Source organism: Chlorocebus sabaeus, chromosome 9, assembly GCF_047675955.1.
Source record: "Chlorocebus sabaeus isolate Y175 chromosome 9, mChlSab1.0.hap1, whole genome shotgun sequence".
Lineage (NCBI taxonomy): Eukaryota > Metazoa > Chordata > Mammalia > Primates > Cercopithecidae > Chlorocebus > Chlorocebus sabaeus.
Window position 1 is genome coordinate 71273572 of NC_132912.1, and position 22523 is coordinate 71296094.

A 22523-nucleotide genomic window follows, 5' to 3' on the forward strand; every position below is an offset into this window, starting at 1 on the left:
GACATCCTCAGCATGGCATAGGAAGCTGATCAAACGATTCACCAGAATGATTTTATCCCCATGCAGAGTTCCTTATGGTGCACTGTCTCAGTACTATTCTACAAATGGCCATTACATAAAGATTTAAATTAAACCTCTATGATATCCTAGTATTTTCTAAATGTTGAAAAAAAACCAAAACAGTTTAGTCATCAAGAGTGATTTTTCTGTGCAAAAAAAAAAAAACCACACACACACACACCCCCCGCCCCAACACCAAAAAACTCCCAGTACCAGACAGCCACAATACTACGGCAGGGAGTAAATGCATATGAGGAAAAAGGATTCAAAATAGATTTTTATTTGCAAAATTAAATTTAAAAAAAGAAAAAAAAAAAAAGAAACAGGAACGGCAAACTAGTCCGAATCAGGTTCCTTCTTCTTTCTTCTCGTCCCTTTTGGATGAGTCCCAGACTCCGTTCTTTCTTTGCTGCGTTCAGTCTGTTGTGTCATCCACTCTTTTTCTAGCTGTTTCAGCATATCTGGAGTGAGGAGTCCTTGCTGCACCAATCTGGAAGCAAGGGACAGTTCTCCTGCATTGGGGCTGGGTGGCTCAGTAGCTTTACTCCCTAGAGCTTTGGTGCCGCGTGTCCTTCTAGCTTGGCTCTTTAAGGTTCCTGACAATCGTGACTGGCTCACTGATGGAAAGCTCTCCAAATTCAACAGCTTATGCGTCTCAGACACTTTAATCAATTTAGTGATATTGTGCACACCATCTTGGATAATACCATCCAGTTCCTTCTGGAGATCTCGAATAAGGCTGGCATCTGGAAACATATCCATAAATCGGTAGCTGGGAAAAAGACACATTAGCATTATGGCAACAGCTCTTATCGCAGTCACTGGACTACTCTCAATGGCACACCTACATCTTGACATTGATTAATTCTAAATGTTCTTTTTGCAAACTATCTTCAGTGCCTTTGCTCAACCTTTATTTCTGCCCCCAAACATCCGAGGAATATGTCATCCTGAGGGAGGGTCAGCACTATACCTCAACAGACTCTGATATACTCCTAGAGAGGGACATGCCCCTCCTTTAAGAATCACTGGCCTAGAACAGGACTTCTCAAATGATAATGGACAAGTGAATCACCCAGGGATCTTGTTAAAATGCAGAATCTGATCAAGTCAGGGATGGGCCTGATACTCCTTAGTTCTAACAAGCTCCCAGGTGATACCAGTGCTTTTGGTCCAAGGACTGTCCTTTGACCAGCAAGAGTCCAGTGGACCTTCCTTCTCACCCAGCCAACTTAACTAGAATTGTAATAACTCAAGTCATTTTTGGAATGGGTATAAACCATTCCATCAGTTGAACTGCCTTTATGGACAACAGACATAATATAGACCATCTTGCAAATATGTCCATAATTTGAAATAGAAAAACAAATTCATAAAACCTTTAATTTGTCCTACTAGAAAAATGAGAGCACATAAAGGAAAAATGTTGGTACCTTAGCCACAGGTAAAGATCCAAGACATCGTGCACAGCTTCAAGATCCATGAGTTCTTTAATATTCCTAGGTGGAAGTAAAGGCCATTTGATGTATCGGCGTAACCATGCAAAGGTCAGGGGCTCATTCCTGCTATACTGCCTTGCAAACTGAGAGGGAAAGAGGAAAAGAGTTTCACAGAAGTGTCAGAATTCCCTTAAGTCTACAATTAGAAAGAGAAAAAATAAGGAAGCAAAACAAAAACATTAATTGTGGTTGTATTTCAATAGACAGGTGGTTTCTTTTCTCCTTTGTACTTTTCTCCTTTTTTAAGAACATTTAATACTTTATAAGGTCAGGTACAGTGGCTCACGTCTATAATCCCAGCACTCTGGGAGGCTGAAGCAGGTAGATCACTTGAGCCCAGGAGTTCGAGACCAGCTGGGGCAACATGGAGAAACCCCATCTCTATAAAAAACACAAAGAATTAGCTGGGCATGGTGTTGTGTGCCTGTGATTCCATCTACTCCTCAGGAAGCTGAGGTGGAGGATTACTGAGCCCGGGGAGGTCAAGGCTGCAGTGAGTCATGATCGTGCCACTGTACTCCAGCAGTGTGAGACCATCTGGAGAAAGAAAAAAAAAAAAAAAAGATGATTTTCTTCTTTTTATAAAACCAGGGTAATAATATGTGCAGCAGAAGTTCAAGGGCTACTCTGGGCACACAACCTATAGAGTATCCCTGCTCCACAAGGAGCAGTTTAAAAAAAAAAAAAGAAGAAGCTGTAGAAGGACTAACTTTCCAGGGCCTGTCTGTTAACTCTTATTTAGGAATATGTGATGTTCTAAGCTATGGACAAACAGTACCTGAAGACTCCTATTTCTATCTCATTATGTAATAGTCCTATAACCTCAAATATGAGCTTAAGTTTATCTTGTTAATGTTCTCCCTTATTATATAGAATCCCTCTGAGGTGGCCTGGTGCAAGGCTGGTCGGAAGTCAATCTTGGCTCTGCCTCCTGCGAGCTGTGTGGCTTTGGCCAAGTCACCACTCTGTGCTTCAGCTTCCTCACTGGTAACATGAGACACCACAGCCCTGTCTTGAACCACAAGACACTGCTGGGGAATGTGCTTTGAAAACCATGTTGCATTCCAGACATTAGGCAATATTATACATCACCTGTACTACAGAAGATAGACATACAACCACACAGTAAGACCCCTCAAGCAAGAGTTTACATAGAATCTTCAGCTTCAAGATTCAAGCTGATTTCAAATGATTCATTTCCTAATTAGGGGAAATTATCTCTAAATGCTTAACCTAAACAAGGTCAATACTTCAGAGAGGAAGAGTAGTTTTAGATCAACTGTGTTTAAATAATGCCACAATTGTGTTAAATTCAGTCTGGTCCACTCTGCTAAGTTTAATAAATGCCAAGTAGGATAGCCATAAAAGACAGAAATGTGACCACACTGCCTGCCAGGCAGGACAGGCCAAGCATGAGTTCTCAAGTTATCTTATAAAGGCAGTAGCTCTATTTTTTTTTGGCCACAGACAACTAATGGAAGCCCAATACATAATAGAGCTAAGTAAGGAGTTAGGCAGAGAGGGCAGGGAGAGATGCCCGCCCGCCTGCCCGCCCATTCATCCATCCATTCATCCATCCATCCATCCATCCATCCATCCATCCATCCATCCATCCATCTGTCCGTCCATCCATCTATCTGTCTGTCCATCCATCCATCCATCCAGCAGCTGGCCCTAAAGGAGCTCCATGGAGCACAGCTTCCAAATCACAGTCCTAAGGGGCATGGTAAGTCATCAGTGTGATTGAGCTCTTTCATAGTTCAGTAATGACAAAGATCAAGAAAAAAGGAAAAGCCTCTAGACTTCATATTCTAATTTTCAAACAGAAAACACATGGAGCGGCCAGGCAAGGTGGCTCACGCCTATAATCCTAGCATTTTGGGAGGCCAAGGTGGGTGGATTACTTGAGGTCAGGAGTTTGAGACCACCCTGGCCAACATGGTGAAACCCCATCTCTACTAAAAATACAAAAAATTAGCCAGGCGTGGTGGCGGGCGCCTGTAATCCCAGCTACTTGGGAGGCTGAGACAGGAGAATCACTTGAACCTGGGAGGCGGAGGTTGCAGTGAGCCAAGTTCATGCCACTGCACTCCAGCTGGGGCAACAGAGGGAGACTTCATCTCAAAAAGAAAACACACAGCGCATCATGGTGCACACCTGTAGTCCTAGCTACTCAGGAGGCTGAGGTGGAAGGATCGCCTGAGCCCAGGAGTTTGGGGTTACAGTGAGCTATGATTGCGCCACTGCACCGCAGCCTGGGCAACATAGCGAGACCTTAAGAAAACAAGTAACTGTTGACCTGCACGTTCCAGAGACTCCTTACACTTTAGTAAAGAGCTTCTATTCACTAGAATAGCTCTTTAAAGGATGGTGTGAATGGGGCCAAGGCCATGGGACTGAGTTCCACTCAGGTCAGTTTACAGCAGTTTAAGACTGTTCCATAAACTTCAACCTTATGCTAGTTAAGTTTTTCACAAATGCCAGCTCTAAGAAACATATTTTCCAGGTAAACATCTGGACATGGAAGGTCTCTAACACATATTGTTAAGAGAAAAAGAAAAGGCAAGTTGTGAGTAATTCATTAAGCTAACGTTGATGGGGCTGGGCACAATGGCTCATGTCTGTAATCCTAGCACTTTGGGAGGCTGAGGTGGGTGGACTGCTTGAGCTCAGGAGTTCGTGACCAGCCTGGGGAATATGGCAAAACCCCGCCTCTACAAAATATAAAAAAATTAGCCAGGCATGGGACGTGCCTATAAGCCCAGATACTCAGGAGGCTGAGGCACAAGAATCGCTTGAATCCAGGAGGCAGAGGTTGCAGTGAGCTGAGATGGCACCACTGCACTCCAGCCTGAGCGACAGAGTGAGACTCTGTCTCAAAAAACAAAAGATAATTTTTTACAGGGAAACGCACCCTCACAAATCTAGTGTTTCCATATGAACATGCACGTAGGAAAACGCAATGAAAAACAGTCTGCAAAGATACACACAAACTTACACAAGTAGTTATTTCAGAGGACTAAGATTGGGAGGGAGCCACATTTAAGCTATCTGTAATGCTTTCATTTTGTATAAAGAGAATGTATGTATTATTTATGTAATTTTTTTTTTAAAGGACGGAGTCTTGCTATGTTGCTGGAGATGTTCTCGAACTCTTAGGCTTAAGCAGAGCTGGCCTTCCTGCCTTGGCCTCCCAAAGTGCTGGGATTACAGGCATAAGCCACAGCATTGGACTATTTACGTTATTTAAAAAATAAGTTTAGAGATAGATTTGATTAGAATATAGCTCGTATGCAGAATGCTCAGGCCTACAGAGGAAATGGCAATGAACCTCAGTGAGTCAGGACAAGATTCAGAGAAGGGGAGGCCTTTGGGTTTAGTGGGGTGGGGAGAGCATGCAAAGCAGAGGAAATAGGGCGGGCAAGGTCCCAGAGAGGTGAGAGAACAGCAAGTCGGGGCAGGAAGTTCAGTGTCCACTGTCCTTCCTGGCCCCCAGGAATCCTGTGCTTCTCAGAAGTCAGAGATTTGCATCCCTACCCAAATGAGTAAAAAGGGGCTAGAACCCTAGCATGGTGCTCATACAAGACAGTAACCCCTGGCTCAGTGCTTTACACTTAAGAAAACTGAACACTATTGCTACTATTAATCCCTATTTAAGTTTTTACAAAGTCTCTCATGTTACAGAGTACTCTTCTAATTGTTTTATGTCGAATAACAAAGTACTGTTTGGGGAAACTGTATGAACCTGAAGGAACTCAAAATATCTTAAAGATAAAGGCTTACCTGTAACAGTGAAGAGCACACAAAAGGCTGCTTCTTGTTGATAGGGGCCGTGCAGAAAATATACCTCACTCGCAGACTTAATGGAATATGCTGGATCAACTCTGCAGAAAATTTAAAATCATCCATATTGCAGACAAAATACTGCCCATCAACTTGTGAAAAGTCTACAAAAATATCCTGGGGAAAAAAGACATGAAATTACTGGACTGCCTAAGTTAATTAAAATGAACAATGAATAACACTCAAGCCTATAAAAGGCAATCTCTTTAATAATCCAGAACAAAGTTCCATAAAGGCTTGCTTTAATCACTCCCTCGTATCCTTCCCCACCTGAAATACTGAGAGGAAATTCCTCAGGACTAAAGTCCCAAAAGATTTTGAGAAAAAGTTTTCGCTTGTAAAATAAATTTTATAAATAGCAACTTCTCAAAGGCAGACTATCCATCCATGCTCATGAGGTTAACCAGTAATCACTTGACATATCAACATTTTTAGAAGAGATTCGAAAGGGAGTTTCCACTTACAATGAGATTGGAAAGTGTTGTATCAGGGAGATGGTAGGCAAACATTTCAATCTGCTCAGCAGTTGGATGAAGACCAGCTGCCTTTTAGTAAAAGAAAAAACAATCATAAGCTGATTAAAAAAAAAAAAAAACCGACAAATTTTCTTAAGTTATTGCATGATAAAGTCCTATTCAGGCTAAGCTCTCACCAAATAAACACATTCAAGCTAAACTCTCACCAAATGAAGTAAATGCCAAGAGTCTGAGTAAAAGAAAATATATCATTTTACCATTTATTACCAATTAGAAAAGCTGATGAGATGATTTAGTAAAAATGAAAGATTATGGCGACTGAGAAATTATCTTTTGCTTACATTTTAGTCATATTTCTAAAACCTATGATGATCTGACAGTGTATAAAAAATGATTTTATGGGCCAGGTGCGGTGGCTCACACCTGTAATCCCAGCACTTCGGGAGGCCGAGGTGGGCAGATCACGAGGTCAGGAGATCGAGACCATCCTGCCCAACATAGTGAAACCCCGTCTCTATTAAAAATGCAAAAATTAGCTGGGCGTGGTGGCGGGCACCTGTAATCCCAGCTACTCTGGAGGCTGAGGCACGAGAATCGCTTGAACCCAGCAGGCGGCGCTTGCAGTGAGCCGAGATCGCGCCACTGCACTCCAGCCTGGCGACAGAGCAAGACTCTGTCTCAAAAAGCAAAAAAAAAAGCAAAAAAAAAAAAAAAAGATTTTATGGCCAGGTGGTGTGGCTCATGCCTGTAATCCCAACACTTTGGGAGGCCAAGGTGGGAGGATCACTTGAGGACAGTAGTTCAAGATCAGCCTGGGCAACATAAGGAGATCCCATCTCTACAAAATTTATTTTAAAAATTAGCCAAGCATGGTAGTGAGCACCTAAAGTCCCAGTTGCTCAGGAGGCTGAGGTGTGAGGATCTCCTGAGCTCAGGAGATTGAGGTTACAGTGGGCTATGATCATGCCACGGCACTGAAGCCTGAGTAACAGAGTGAAACACTATCTCAAAAAAAAAGGAAAGAAAAATCTGTTTTCCAGGGTAAAACCATTTTCCATGTCTCAATTCTCCTCACTGAATTAAAATGAATAAGAAAAACCCAGTCACTTCAACCAAGGCCATAAAACTAACATACATACACACATCTAGAAAGACATGAGAGCATTTTTGAACTGGAAGTGAGTTCTCTTCACTGCACATTACAGTGCTTAGACACGGCCACAGGTAAGTATAAGGAATGGAGTATGAAACAGAGAGAGAGAAAGTGAATGAAAAAGACAAAGAGGAAAAGAGGCAAGAGAGATTAGTCATGAGGGAAGAAGAGTTCAAGACATGAGGTGCCCAGGAGGGAAGCAGGGAGGTCATGGGAGCCACCCACGAACCTAACTGTACTGCTAAGAAGTTACAGAAATGATTCTAGCACAGCCTTCCCCTGGAAGCTTCTCCCTGCATGATCTCATGTCTATATTCCCCTTCATCTAATGTCACGGACAAATGAGATAAGCCATGTAAGTGAATTTTCCAGGCAACTTTAAATTTTAACTATTAATAGAAAGTTTGTTTCAAATATGTACAATTGTAACTCATTAACTAATATTAACCAAAATTTAACCACCTCCTCACTGGATGAAGTTGTATTGTTTAGGGCTGTTTTTGCCCCATACTCAAGGGTTTCGTCTGTATTCAGGCTTCTGGTCATTTTTCAGTCCACTAATGTAGCTCTGTGTGCTCAGCTGAAGCAACTGCTTTCCTCCCTGTTCCTTCCCGCTGCTAGATTCCAGAAGGAACTAAAGGCAAATCAGGCTCACTAAACTTTGTCAATCTGGACCTTCACTTGCATACCATTCTCTGATCAAAGGATCTCCATGGCTCTCCAAAGCAATAAAGTAGGGCTTTTTTAAATGCAGTTTTCATGGCACAAAACTTTCTTTCACTTATGTCTGTATCCAGAAATGTGTCTGAGGCGAGAGTCTGGATGGTGGGTGAGGGAAAGAATGACTGTCCTCCACAGAGAAGTAGTAATTAACATGTTACACCTTACCGTTATAGGATCCACAGGCCTCTTCAAAATTTCCTTTAATAAACTGAGATCTTCATGATTCATTGTTGTAACCTCTCCTTCTTTAAATTGCGAGCTGAATCTGCCAGCTCTGCCAGCAATCTGCAGGGCTTGAGAGGTTGTGATTGGTTCCAGTTCTTTCTCTCCCTTTTCATTGATACTGGGCTTTATAAGGGAGTAAAAAATAATTCTCCTTATGCTCCTGAAACAGAAATAAAAGTGATCCTGCAGACTGTATGAAAAACTCTCCAATACTTGGGTCACTGCATAATGCTCACTCCAATACTAGCTTAGGTCCTCTTGCAACCTTGACTGCCACTTAAAAAATTAAGGAACATCTGGCACAGTGGCTCGCATCCATAATCCCAGCACTTTGGGAGGCTGGGGCAGGAGGATTGTTTTGAGGCGAGGAGTTCAAAACCAGCCTGGGCAACATAGCAAGACCCAAGTCTCTACAAAAAATTAAAAACATCAGCTGGGTATGTTGGTGTGTGCCTGTAGCTCTAGTACTTGGGTGGCTGAGGCAGGAGGACTGCTTGAGCCCAGGAGTTTGAAGCTGCAGTGAGCCATGATCATACCACTGTACTCCAGCATGGGGCACAGAGTGAGACTGTCTCAAAAATAAATACATACATAAATAAATAATATTTAGGCCTAACATTGTTATCATTTAGAGATAATAACTAGCCCCACATGCATACTAGGCACTCAGACACCTGACTGAAAAACTGAAAATAAAGTGACATAGTATGATAGGTTAGCAGTAGTGGAGGGCAGCACTCAAACGTTCTAGTGTGGGCCGAGTGTAGTGGCTCACGCCTGCAATCCTAGCACTTTGGGAGGCTGAGGTGAGAAGATCACTGGAGGCCAGGAGTTAGAGACTAGCTTGGGCAACAGGGTAAGACTTTGTCACCACCCAAAAAAATAAAAAATTAACCAGGCTTTGTGGTGTGTGCCTGTGGTCCCAGCTACTCTGGAGGTGGAGGCAGGAGGATCGCTAGGGCCCAGGAGTTCAAAACTGCACTGAGCTACAATTGGATCACTGCACTCCAGCGTGGGTAACAGAGCAAGACCCTGTCCCTAAAAAAAGTCCTGGCGCTATTTAATATTTTCTTTTTATTTCCCTCAATAGGTGTAGGCAAGATAAATCTCAAATCTAGCCTATAATATTTATTCTCCCAAATCAAAGTGTTTGGTCATTAATCCCAATTAGAAAATTGAAAAACAAAAAACCACCATTCAACTCACTGAATATTCATGTTTAATAAAAACAAATTACTTACAAATTAAGTCCCATGCCAATTGCATCTGTAGCAACCAATATTTTGCATGGGTCATTGGGATCATTAAACTTCTTTGCTTGAGCAAGTTTGGTCCCTAAAACAAGAACAATTTATGTTAAATCAGTGTTCTCAGTCTTTTATTACATTGAGCTAAGTACATCTTGGAAACCCTCACTCGTGTTCTTCCCATTTTTAGTGATAAAATCTTTACTGTTTCAAACTTTATTTCTTTATATCCTCAAGGAGCTACTTATCCTTTACATCCATTCCTTCAAATACTCCGTCATATAGCAACACAATCCCCCACCACACTAGACTTATTCCTGAGGACACAGATTTCAGGACTACAACTTAAAAGGACATGGTCAAGTCCAGATTTCAATGACATTTCTGTAAGAAAATATTAATAAACTCAACATTTAAGATACGGTCTAATAATAGCAGCAACTAACAAGAACTATAATGAAAATATTTCCACTAAATGAAACAGAAAATTATTTATTTTATATGATGTTTAACAAATTACCAATACAATCAAGCAGCTTAATTCAATATTGTTGACTATGTTTTTTATACATATCTCAACATAAATTGCAAAGATAGGAGATTTCATATCTTGTCATGATGAAAGTTAATAATTACCAGGTGGGAGACTGCCATATATAACAGCTGATTCTAATCCCCGAATTTCAATCTGCCGACTCACAGAATAAATATCATTCTTGCTAAAACAGACAATGCAGTCCCCAGGCCGAAGGTTATCTAAAGATTCTAGTGCATGGTCCAGCACGGAAATGGGGGTAAGCCTCTTATAGTCTCGAACCTACAATAAAGACATGAAATGGCAAAGTGACACACCCAACTCAACTTCTTGTGACTAGTAATTAAGTGAAAAGCTTGCAATGCAGTTAAGCTAAAAACTGATAAGTACCAATTTTTTCAAAAGAAAACACAGAAAAACACTTATTTTGTTATTATAAGTGTTACCATCACTTCTCATTGGCATCTCTAAAGTAATAAGATGAAACACAGTGTTTCATACATTTTCAAAGCTTTTTCTCATATATTTCATTTTCATGGCAATGTGTTAAGTTCAGAAAGGTTATTAACTGCTATTTCCATTTTATAAAACAGTAAAACTGAGCCTAATAAAAAATTAACATTTGAGGCACATTTTGCAAGTCTAACCTGTGACTTGTCTAAAGAATGCAAAGCTCACTTTGGGAGGCCGAGACAGGCAGATCATAAGGTCAGGAGATCAAGATCATCCCGGCTAACACAGTGAAACTCCGTCTCTATTAAAAATACAGAAAAATTAGCCGGGCATAGTGGCAGGTGCCTGTAGTGCCAGCTACTCAGGAGGCTGAGGGAGGAGGATGGCATGAACTCAGGAGGCGGAGCTTACAGTGAGCCGAGATCGCGCCACTGCACTCCAGCCTGGGAAACTGAGTGAAACTCCGTCTCAAAAAAAAAAAAAAAAAAAAAAAAAAAAAGAAAGAAAGAAAGAATGCAAAGCTAAGAATGGCAAAACACAGAATGGACTCCAAAATTTCTTCTACTATATTCCACTATCTCTCCTTGAAAACTGAGCAAAAAACTAAAATAACAGGCGAATTCAAAACTATTTCCTTGGTTTATGCTTATAATCCCAGCACTTTGGGAGGCCAAGGTAGGAGAACTGCTTGAGCACTGGAGTTCGAGACCAGCCTTGGTAACATAGTGAGATGCCCTCGGCACAAAAAAATAAAAAATTAGACGGGTGTGGTGGCAAACAAACACCTGTAGTCCCAGCTATTTGGGAGGCTGAAGTGGGAGGATCACTTGAGTCCAGAAGGCTGAGGCTGCAGTGAGTTGTGACTGCACCACAGCACTCCAGCCCGGGTAACAGAGTGAGACCTTGTTTCAAATAATAATAATAATAATACTTCATTTTATCATAGAACTCTGGTAAAGAAAAAGAGAAGTAGGATTAAAAGGAAACCAGTTACTTCCAACTCTAAGAATCTGAAAAAGGAATATAAACTGTGTCTGGCAATTAGATGTCTATCAAAGGCCCCAATATCTGACATACAAGACTTTGAAAACGACAAACTGCTGGGTCTCAAACTTCTAAGAGTACTGATTTATTTAATTTGAAGAGATCTACTCAAGCCCCACAAGGTTGTGTCAAGAAGTGAAGAATTGCCTGTAGTCTTGGAAGACTTAGGGTATGATGACCACTCTGTCAGAACTTCAGATCATGAGGTTCAATCAAATATATATGATCTAGTTGATCACAAGAAAATGAAGCTTTCCTTTTAGTTAAGTTCTGACATTGGCATTATCTAGGGCCTCTGAAGCCACTACCTAGGTACTCTGGACTATTTGATATGCCACCTGGAGACCAAAGCATCTACTCGAATACCTCCACTTCCTCCCCCGTTGTGTACATAAGCTCCGTCACCAGGTCAATAGCAGCAGGTTCTCCACACAAATGAACTTCTTCAGCACAGAGTCCTGTCAATGCAAAACTGGGTTTCTTAATTTTAAAGATTTATAATTAAATATGCAACATTTTACTTAGCTAAAGTACTTTACGTTGGCTTACATATTGCTTTACAACCTTACCAAGTATTTTCAAAAATATTATCTCTAATGCAAACCTCGAAATAACCACCCACTTCTAGTGGGCCAAGATTATCCAATTTTTATTAATCTCAGGCCTTTTAAATTGCTTTGGCCAAGGTTTCACTCTAGCAGAGTGAAACCAGCCAAGATTACAAGCTGGCATTTGGATGCTTAGTACTGAACATAGGTCCTATACTTGTGTTTTTCAAATTAGGATCCATGGAATCGCTGAGGTACCTCAGAGGTTGGGTGTTGGAGGGCAGAAGAAACTCCAAGCTCCTTATCCCTGAGCAGATACACTTCCATCTACTTTACATAACAGGCTTCAATGTATATTCTTTGTTTAAAAAAAGAGTTCAGCTTTTTTTTTTTTTTTCATGAGATAGAGTCTTGCTTTGTCGCCTAGGTTGGAGTGCAGTGGTATGATCTCGGTTCACCGTGGTTCACTGCAACATCTCCTTTCCAGGCTCAAGTGATTCTTGTGCCTCAGCCTCTGCAGCAGCTGGGAATACAGGCATGTGCCACCATGCCTGGCTAATTTTTATATTTTTAGTAGAGATGGGGTTTCGCCATGTTGGCCAAGCTGGTCTTGAATTCCTTGCCTCAAGCAATCTGCCCACCTCGGCCTCCCAAAGTGCTGGGATTACAGACCTGTGCCACCGCACCCAGCCATGTTCAGCTATTTGTTTTTAAATTTGAAAACACCTGCCCTAAAACATGATCAAAAATTCACTCCAACATCAAGTAGCAGAAATTTTCATTTATGTCTATGGACCTCAAGAACTCCACTTACAGGAGCCTATTCTAAAGAAATAATTTTAAAAAAAGAAAATAATCTGGGTGAAGTGGCTTATGCCTACAATCCCAGCATCTGGGGAGGCTGTGGGAAGAGTGTTTGAGCCCAGGAGTTCAAGACCAGCCTGGGAAACATAGGGAGACTCTGTCTTTACAAAAAATTTAAAAATTAACCAGGGGCACATTGGCAAACAGCTGTCATTCCAGTTACTCGGGAGACTAAGATGGGAGGACTGCTTGAGCCCAGGAGGTCAAGGTTGCAGTAAGCCACATCTGTGCCACCACACTCCAACCTGGGCATCAGAGCAAGACCCTGTCTCAAAAAATAAAAAGCTTTGGCCACAAAGATTTTTACTGCAGCCTTCTTAGTAATAGGGAAAAAAAGGTCCAACTCTATGGAGCAAATTACGGTATTGCCCTTCAACAGAGATATGTGATCATATTAATATGTAATATGAAAAATATCACATGAAAAACAGAACTGAACAAAAGCAAGATACAAAATTAGATGTTCTCAAAACACCATATGCACATACAAAAAAAAAAAAGACTAGCATGAAACACACCAAAACATAAACTGTAGTTGTGTAAATATGAGATTTTAACATTTTAACTTTAATTACATGGTTATGCTAGTTTTAGCACAGGAAAAAATGGATTTCCCATTATTAAAATAATATTTAGAAAATAAAAACTAATACTTAGTTGACTTTTTTGTGTCAAATGAAAGGTTCTAGGTGACTCTATTTGGCAATGGCAAGCAGATAAAAATGCATCTCAGTGCAGATGTCATGAAGTTCGGGTTTTATAGCATTACCACCACCAACCTAGAAGTGCTCTGGTCCAGGCCCATCCTCTGGCTGGATCTCTAATCATTTGAATTTCATCAATTACAGCCACTTCATCTGAAAATTAAAAAGTTAATGTGAGCAATAACATCTACTTAAATAGTATTATAAACAAATTCCAATACCAAAATTCAAGCACATCGCCACCACCACCATCACCACCACTTACTGGGTTCTTTGTTCTAAGTTTTGGCAGGTTTGTTCTAAGTGTTTTACCTCCTCTTAAGTACCTCCTCCTTAATCCTCACAACAAATCTATGAGGTTAAGTATTATCACTATCTCCATTTGACAGAAAAGTCAGAGGCCCAGAGAAATTAAGTTACTTGCCTTAAGTTATACAGTAAGTGAGTGTAGAGATGAAATTCAAACCCAGGCCATCTAGCTCCAAAGTCTATACTCTTTTTTTTTTTCTTTTTAATTTAGATACAGGGTCTCACTGTTGCTCAGGATGGCCTTGAACTCCTGGGTTGAAAGTGATCTTCCTAACAGTGCCTCACTCTGTCACACAGGCTGAGTCCAGTGACACAATCATAGCTCACTGTAACTTCGAACTCCTAAGCTCAAGCAATCCTCCTGCCTCAGCTTCCAAGTAGCTGGGACTACAGGCACGCAGCACCATGACCAGCTAATTTAAAAACATTTTCTTGGGAGGCCGAGGCAGGCGGATCACAAGGTCAGGAGATTGAGACCATCCTGGCCAACATGGTGAAACCTTGTCTCTATTAAAGATACAAAAATTAGCTGGGCGTGGTAGTGTGCGCCTGTAGTCCCAGCTACTCTGGTGGCTGAGGCAGGAGAATCACTTGAACCTGGGAGGCAGAGGTTACACTGAGCCACGATTGCACTACTGCATTCCAGCCTGGGCAACAGAGCAAGACTCTGGCTCAAAAAAAAAAAAAAATTTTTTTCTTTAGAGATGGGGGTCTTGCTATGTTTCAGGCTGGCCTCGAACTTAAGCAATCCTCCCATCTCAATCTCTTAAGTAGCCAGAATTAACAGGCACAAGTCACCACACCCAGCTCCAAGTCTATACTCTTACACACTCTACCACACTGCCTCCCAAACTGAGCAGTTCCACTTGTCCTATTTTTTGCAATCAAAGAGACAGCCTGAGGAATTTGCCTGATGAGAGCTATCACATCTAGACAGAAGTAAAAGAAGGCAAGCTACAGAACAAGGAGGTGACAGCCCTTCATTTACTAATGAAGTATCTCTACAACAGGAAACCAGGCAGCTCTCAGGAGTAGAAAGTAAAGTAGAAGGAATAATTCCTTGGGCCTCAGCCATGCTTATTCTTAGGGGTTTTAAATCTATCACTATGGCAAAGAGTAGTGTCTCATTTTATTTTCTAAAGCTAAAATGCTTCCAAATATATTATTCCAATCCCTGTAATTCATATATTTTTACTTTCTTCTCCAAATACCACAGAATTGAAAAGAGAACATTTAAAAATACAATTAATATACTTACAATGACACTTAGAAACGTAAAGAAAGCTAATTCTATATTGAAAAATCATCAGATTAAAAATTACTTATTGAGGCTGGACATGATGGCTCATGCCTGTAATCCCAGCACTTTGGGAGGCTGAGGCGAGGTGGATTGCTTGAGCCCAGGAGTTCGAGGCCAACCTGGGCAACAAAGTAAGACTTCTTCTCTACAAAAAAAAAATTTTTTAAATGAGGCGGGAGAATTGTTTGAGCCCAGGAGGTCGCGACTGCAATGAGCCGTGATCGTGCCACTGCACTCACACCTGGACGACAGGAGTGAGACCCTGTCTCAAAAAAAAAAAAAAAAGTACTTAGTGATCTGGATATGTACAAACAAGACTAGAAGAGAGGACACAGAGAAGAAATTCTGATTTATAAACTTCTGTGCTATTGTACAATATATTACTTTATAATCTATTGATTTTTTAAAAACTATTCATCTCATGAAGTTGATTATTAAAATGAAAAAAAGCAAGCAACCAAATAGTAAAGCACCTTCCTATTTGTTTAATATATACACCCACCATGCACACATAACTATATGCATACACAACATGAACACAGATATTGACAAAGTCTGGAAAATATATACCAGAGGGTTATTTAACACTTGTTGATTCCAGATAGATGGGATTGGGAAATTATGTATGTTTGTTTTCTTCTCTTTGCTTGCTTACATTTTTATATTTTCAATAACGAAGACATGATTGCTTACATAATAAGGAAAAAGTTAATTTTCACTTAAATGTTAAGGCCAGGCACGATGGGTTATACCTGTAATCCCACTGCTTTGGGAGGCCTAGGTGGGAGGAACACACGAGGCCAGGAGTTACAGACCTGTCTGGGCAACACAGCAAGAACCCATCTCCACAAAAAATGTATTAATAAAAAATTAGCTGGGTGTGGTGGCTCACACCTGTAGTTGTAGCTACTCGGGAGGCTAAGGCAAAAGGATTGCTTAAGCCCAGGAGGTCAAGGCTGCAGTAAGCCATGACTGCGCCATTGCACTTCAGCCTGGGTGACACAGTGAGATCCTGACTCAAAAACAAAACAAAAGAACTTTAAATAGAAGCTCATTGTGGCAGTGCACATAACAGGAAAAAATTTTAAACAACCTAAATATCCTTTAACAAATGGGTAACAAATAATTTCAGTCCTAAGATGGAATACTATAAGACAGTTTAAATGAAGTAACTACAAATATGTAGCTATAGATACTTCAACAAGACTAGATAGATCTAAACACATTTGTGGAGTAAACAAGCAAGTAGTAGAACAATAATAACATAATATTCACATAAATGTTTTAAAACACAACAATCTAGAATATTGACAAATAATACATATCAGTGATATAATATATATCCTGAAAAGAGACAGGAAAACTATACACACCAAATATCTGTTAACAGTTAGAACAAAAGAAGAGAGAGGAATTAAACTGGAGAGTGGTATAAATGAAATTTCAGTTACACATATTAACATTTTCGCTCTTTTCAAAGAAAAAGGGCAAGAACTTCAGGTGCAAGCATTTGTCAGTGGTGGCAGGATCGCATGTTTGTCATACTTATTCTCTTCTTTTTCTAGATTTTAAAATTTTTTCTTCACACAAAAAAATCATATTCCACATGTTCAAGTGTATTTTAAAATTAAAAATACTACAGCCGGGCGCAGTGGCTCACGCCTGTAATCCCAGTACTTTGGGAGGCTGAGGTGGGCAGATCCCTGAGGTCGGGAGTTCGAGACCAGCCTGACCAACATGCAGAAACCCCGTCTCTAGCAAAAATACAAAAATTAGCTGGGCATGGTGGTAGGCGCCTATAATCCCAGCTACTTGGGAGGCTGAGGCAGGAGAATTGTTTGAACTGGGGAGGCAGAGGTTGCAGTGAGCCGAGATAGTACCGTTGCACCAGCCCGGATGACAGAGCAAGGCTCTGTCTCAAAAAAAAAAAAAAAAAAAAAAATTAAAAATACCAAACCAGTTTCTTAAATGGCATATACATACAAGGAGTTGTAACACTGCACATCTCAACTGTACAAGAAACATGTGAAGCCTGTTTCCCATCTGGTTGAACTGTCACACGCTCTTCACCTGTCACCAAGTCACATGGCACACCCTAGAAAGACAGAAAAAAACTAGAATTATTGAAAATAATGGCAAAAATACGTTTTGGATATTTAACAGTGTGTTCTCTATACTACCACCAAATTAATTTGTTTCACAGTTAAAACAAAATGTTCCCATGGCCGGACACGGTGGCTCATGACTGTAATCCCAGGACTTTGGGAGGCTGAGGTGGGCGGATCACAAGGTCAAGAGATCGAGACCATCCTGGCCAACATGATGAAACCCCGTCTCTACTAAAAATACAAAAATTAGCTGGGAGTGGTGGTGTACGTCTGTAGTCCCAGCTACTCAGAAGGCTGAGGCAGGAGAATCACTTGAACCGGGAGATGCAGGTTGCAGTGAGCTGAGATCATGCCACTGCACTCCAGCCTGAAGACAGAGCAAGACTCTGTCTCAAAAAAAAAAAAAAAAAAAAAAAAATTCCCAATGCTTTTTTCCCTTTTACAAAAAACAAAGTAAAATAAGAGCCACTCTCTTACACAACCTGGGGAAACTTGGAAACATCTCAAATCAGCTAAATCCTCAGGTAACAAAAGCATGAGACACTGCAGCAGTTTCACATTTTAACTTTGTACATCTCTGAACTATCTGACTTCATTAAAATGAATTGTTTCTATATTCGAGAAGAACATTATAAATACAATTTAAGAATGTAAAGACAGGCTGGGAGCAGTGGCTCACACCTGTAATCCCAGCACTTTGGGAGGCCGAGGCAGGCGGATCACGAGGTTGGGAGATCAAGACCATCCTGGCTAACAGGTGAAACCTCGTCTCCACTAAAAATACAAAAAATTAGCTGGGCATGGTGGCAGGCACCTGTAGTCCCAGCTACTCAGGAGGCTGAGGCAGGAGAATGGCGTAAACCGTGGAGGTGGAGTTTGCAGCAAGCCAGATCGTACCACTGCACTCCATACTCCGTCTTAAAAAAAAAAAAAAAAGAATGTAAAGACCTCCTATTATAATTCCCTGAGAGGGACCAATATTAATGCTATATCAGGGTGATCAATCATTCTGCTTTGTCTAGGACTATTGGGTCCCCCAGAATGGAGGACTCTTGGTGCTAAATCTGGAGAAGTCTAGGCAAACTGGGATGGCTGGTCATCATAATGGCCTGAATCTAATCATGGGGAAACATCAGACACATCCAAACTGAGGGACAGTTCACAACACAACTGACCTGTAGTCTTCCAAAATGTACAAGTTATGAAAGACAAAGGAAGACTGAGAAACTGTCCAAGATTAATGGAAACTAGAGATGTGACAACTAAATACAGTGTGAGACCCTGGAAAGAACCCTGGAAGGGTGGAAGATGGGGTATAATGGTCAACTCATAAAATCTGAATATGGACTGTGTACTAAGTAAGAATAATCTATCAATATTAAATGTCCTGCCTCAGACAAATATCCTGTGTAAAAGTCTGTTCTGAGGAAACACATACTCAAGTATTTACAGATAAAGAGGCATTATGTATGTAAATTACCCAAACTGTTCAGGAAAAAAAAAAAAAAGAGAGAATGCAAATTACCTACCAAAACTGGTTAAACTCACATTATAAAGTCATAATAAAACAATGAACCAAAATGTAGCCCATTTAGTGAAAATGATGCCTCAGACCACAGGGCTTCAGTCCTTTCAGTTTTGAAAAGGTGGCTTCAGTCTTTATCATTAGTTTTAGCTGATAGCACCAGAGGGCTAATCTATAAAAGGTAAATTAAATATCACAGAGTAGTGCTTAACTCTGAGGGGGCAAAGGACTACAGAGTTTTGACTATAGCAACAATATTTTATTTCTTAGAAAAGTAAGTGAAGCAAGTATGACAAAATGTTAAGATATGATGAGGTGGTGTAATAGGTTCAAGCTTATTTGTACGTTACTTTCTGCATTTCTCTACATACGTAAAATGTTAATATTGTATTTCATTCATTGTACTGGGCACGTTTTCACATTTTTGTACCTCTGAAATCAAGGTGCATCTTTAGAATTGATAGCATGTCAGAGTCAGTTGGTAGCATCTTTTTCTTTCTTAACTGTATATAAAATAATGGTACATCTTACAACTGACAGCCTCTTAGATACAATGAAATATGGTAATTTCTTGTTAACAGTAAATTACTACAAACATCTTTTCTCACTCCCACCACAAAAGAAAATTAAGAAAAAAATGAGCAAATATTTGGTAATATACTGACAGCAGCATTACTCTTTTCGAAGATCTCATGTGCCAGTAATTTTAGAGGGCCACAATACACTCCAGACTTTGCTGAGAAGTATTTCTGGATTGCGTGATAAGTCTTTCCACTGTTTGTGGGGCCTGAATGAAATATTATCTTCCGCTGCACGGCTCTAGCATCTGGGTACCTAAAACATGAGTAGGTAAACAGCTTAATCCATTAACCTCAAAATCCATCCTGGCAAAGGTATCAAATGAAACAAATACAAAATGAAATATTCTCTTAATATTCACAAGATCAAGTCTTTGAAAAACTAAACAATGGGTTTCATATCCACATTAAAATAATGACTGGTTTCCAAGAATGGTATTTACTAACTAGAGGACAGAAAAACCCTCATGCAAACTAATGTCTTGATATTTTTCCCATTGTACAAATCTCTTTTTCTCGGTGGTTACTAAAAATAAATTTAAACTGCTATCAGTTCCATACTATGTTCACATCATTCCCACAGCTCTAAACACATGACTCTAAAAGCAAACATTCCTAGGCCCCTGAATTCCAACATACACAAATATAATAATGGAGTCTTCTACCTCTGGCCATAGTGGAATAACTGGCACTAGACTTGCCCTCCCACTAAAAACAAGTACAGGTGGAGCATGGTGGCTCATGCCTGTAATCCCAGCATTTTGGGAGGCCACGGTGGGAGGATCACCTGAGGTCAGGAGTTCAAGACAAGCATGGCCAACGTGGTGAGACCCCGTATCTACTAAAAATAAAAAAATTAGCCAGGTGTGGTAGCACACATCTGTAATCCCAGCTACTCAGGAGGCTGAGGCAGGAGAATCACTTGAACCCAGGAAGTGGACGCTGCAGTGAGCTGAGAACACACCACTGCACTCCAGCCTGGGTGACAGAGTGAGACTCTGTCTCAAAAACAAAAAACAAAAAACAAGTACATATATGTATGTTGTGCCTCATATGTTGCAAAGAACTAAGGTGAGTATAGCCTACTAGATGTGGGCAATATCCAGCCTAGATGATTGGAAAGATACCAATTTAAGTAAACTTGGTAAAATCCAAGTCTTTTTTTTTTTTTTTCCAGAAACAACTACATTTTCTCATCTATAGGTAGCTAGGGGCAACACAGTTCCATTCTAGAGGGAAACAAAAGAGAGAGCCCCACAAAACTTTGGGGGCAAGGGAGAGACTCATCTGACACTTCTTTTGGAGGTCAGGGTTTGTATATCATAATTCAAGTTAGAATACGTGAATTAAACTGAATTTGATGGAATGTGAGTAAACCTAGAACAGCACTGAAGCACTGAAGCATTACACAACCTGAAGACTGAGAAGGATATATTATCTGAAGGATCTTTTTATTTCCCCAAGGTCTTTTGCACTGGAGACAGCATAAAAGAGTGAACAAGTGTTGGGATGAGAGAAGATGACATCAATGTGTGAGTTCAGTATAACTGGGGATAAACTAGAAGTACCTGTGATTTTATACTCATCTTATTACTTGCCAGGGCTCATCTAGCCATGGCAATGTTTGCCTTGAATGGCGGTGAAAGCCTTTCTTTGTTGAATCAAATACTACTACACTATTACACTTCCACACTATTTATTTGGGGATGGGCTGGGAGTGACAGTAGCCTAGTAGTTCAGCTACCTGATTACAGCCCCATTCTTTTAGAAGCACACTTCTGCCAAGGAGTGGTTTGTACTGCGGTGTTTGGTACATTTAGTCTTTTTTCTGCTACAAGTTTTCCTTACCTGTCCTTTAGTGTAGATTTTATTCATCACAGGACAGAATAATCAAGGACAACCAAAATCCTTTTGTTAATTTCAGTACCTCAGCTATCAACATTTCTGAGCTATCATTCAATGTTCCTCTGCGTCATGGAGTGAAATTCTTGTTTTATGGGTATTGGGAGTGTGGGAATGTGATAACCTAAACAACTTTTGCTCTGAAATTCCATTTTTCCCTCTTTCCTTGAATTGTATTGACCTATAGAGTTAATTTCCTTTGTACTTTTTCAAAGAAAATATTAAAAATCAATGGTCTTAAAAAAAAAAGTACAAAGCAGGGCAAAATACATGCAGTAAATGTGTGGGGACATGGGCCATAGGCAGTGCAGGACTGCAATTCTTGAAAGAACAGAACACTTGGGATGAGCCATACTGCACCCCAGTAAGGCATAAGGAGGTGGAACCCAAGCAGAATATGACAGTCTCACTGAAGCGAGCAGCAGAGATCAAGTTTGGAGCAGCTAAAATGTGAAGAACAGAGTGTGGAAGAGAAGGGTGCATAGAAGGAGAGCCCAGAAGTCTGTGTGTGGGTTCCCTGTGAGTTACTGGCCAAGGGCTGGGCTAACCATGTACAAGGTAAGAATCGGCAGGGTCTAGGAATGAGCAGCCTACCAAGGGTTTGAGTGGAAAGTCTCAAAGATGTCTCAAGTGCTAGGGGATGTTGCAGTTCCAGCCATGGTGGAAAGAACTCATTAACACCCAGGCACTCAGCTAAAACACCAGGAAGGCCATAGCTTAGACTTAAGGACAACATCGTTAAGTCACGGCTATTCTAGATCTGCCCTAATAAAACCTAAAACCACACTCAATGTGCATCAAGGTGAGATACCAGTTAATTGCCTAACAGAGTTAATTGCCTCTTTTTATTTTAGGAAAACAACCTAATCCAGACTCCTTATAATTTATTATCTAGAATACAATTAAAAAAAAAATAATGACCATGAATCATCCCAGATCAGAAACTGGAAATTTCAAATCCACAAATGGAGAAACTAACCAGTTAGGTGGTATTCTTAAGTCACTGATTTTACGTAGATCATCCTTACAGTCCAACACAGGAAATATTTGTTTGGCATGTCTCAAGAAAAATGGAAATAAATCATCCACATGAGCTGGAAAATAAAATACTGTATTAACATGTGCAATCTACATAAAATTCATAACTAAATTTAGTGAAATCTTTTTTCTTAGTAAGCTAAGGTACGGGGGCATTGCCAGGATAAAAAGAAAAGTCCTCTCCAGGCGCAGTAGCTCACGTCGACAATCCCAGCACTTTGGAAAGCCGACCTGGAAGGATGGCTTGAACCCAGGAGGTTGAGGCTACGCACTGAGCTGAGACTGAGCCACTGCACTCCAGCCTGGGTGACAGAGCGAGACCCTGTCTCAAAAAAAAAAAAAGGAAAAAAAGAAAACAAAAATAGAAAAGTCCTGAAGTTACGGGTTTT

General features: G+C 40.5%; 1 protein-coding gene across 1 annotated transcript in view; it reads right to left on the reverse strand.

Moving 5' to 3' along the window:
• Positions 1-319: 319 nt before the first annotated feature.
• Positions 320-22523, reverse strand: part of SUPV3L1 (Suv3 like RNA helicase) — a 29385-nt gene continuing 7181 nt past the window's right edge. Inside the window, exons 4-15 of the mRNA XM_007963229.3 lie at positions 22076-22190; positions 19282-19450; positions 16967-17078; positions 13450-13527; positions 11625-11716; positions 9863-10043; positions 9221-9314; positions 7920-8139; positions 5867-5947; positions 5343-5519; positions 1494-1642; positions 320-832 (exon numbers count right to left, since the gene is read on the reverse strand). Of these exons, the coding sequence (XP_007961420.2) occupies positions 397-832; positions 1494-1642; positions 5343-5519; positions 5867-5947; positions 7920-8139; positions 9221-9314; positions 9863-10043; positions 11625-11716; positions 13450-13527; positions 16967-17078; positions 19282-19450; positions 22076-22190 (1904 nt within the window). The 3' untranslated portion in view covers positions 320-396. The remainder of the gene's footprint in view (positions 833-1493; positions 1643-5342; positions 5520-5866; positions 5948-7919; positions 8140-9220; positions 9315-9862; positions 10044-11624; positions 11717-13449; positions 13528-16966; positions 17079-19281; positions 19451-22075; positions 22191-22523) is intronic.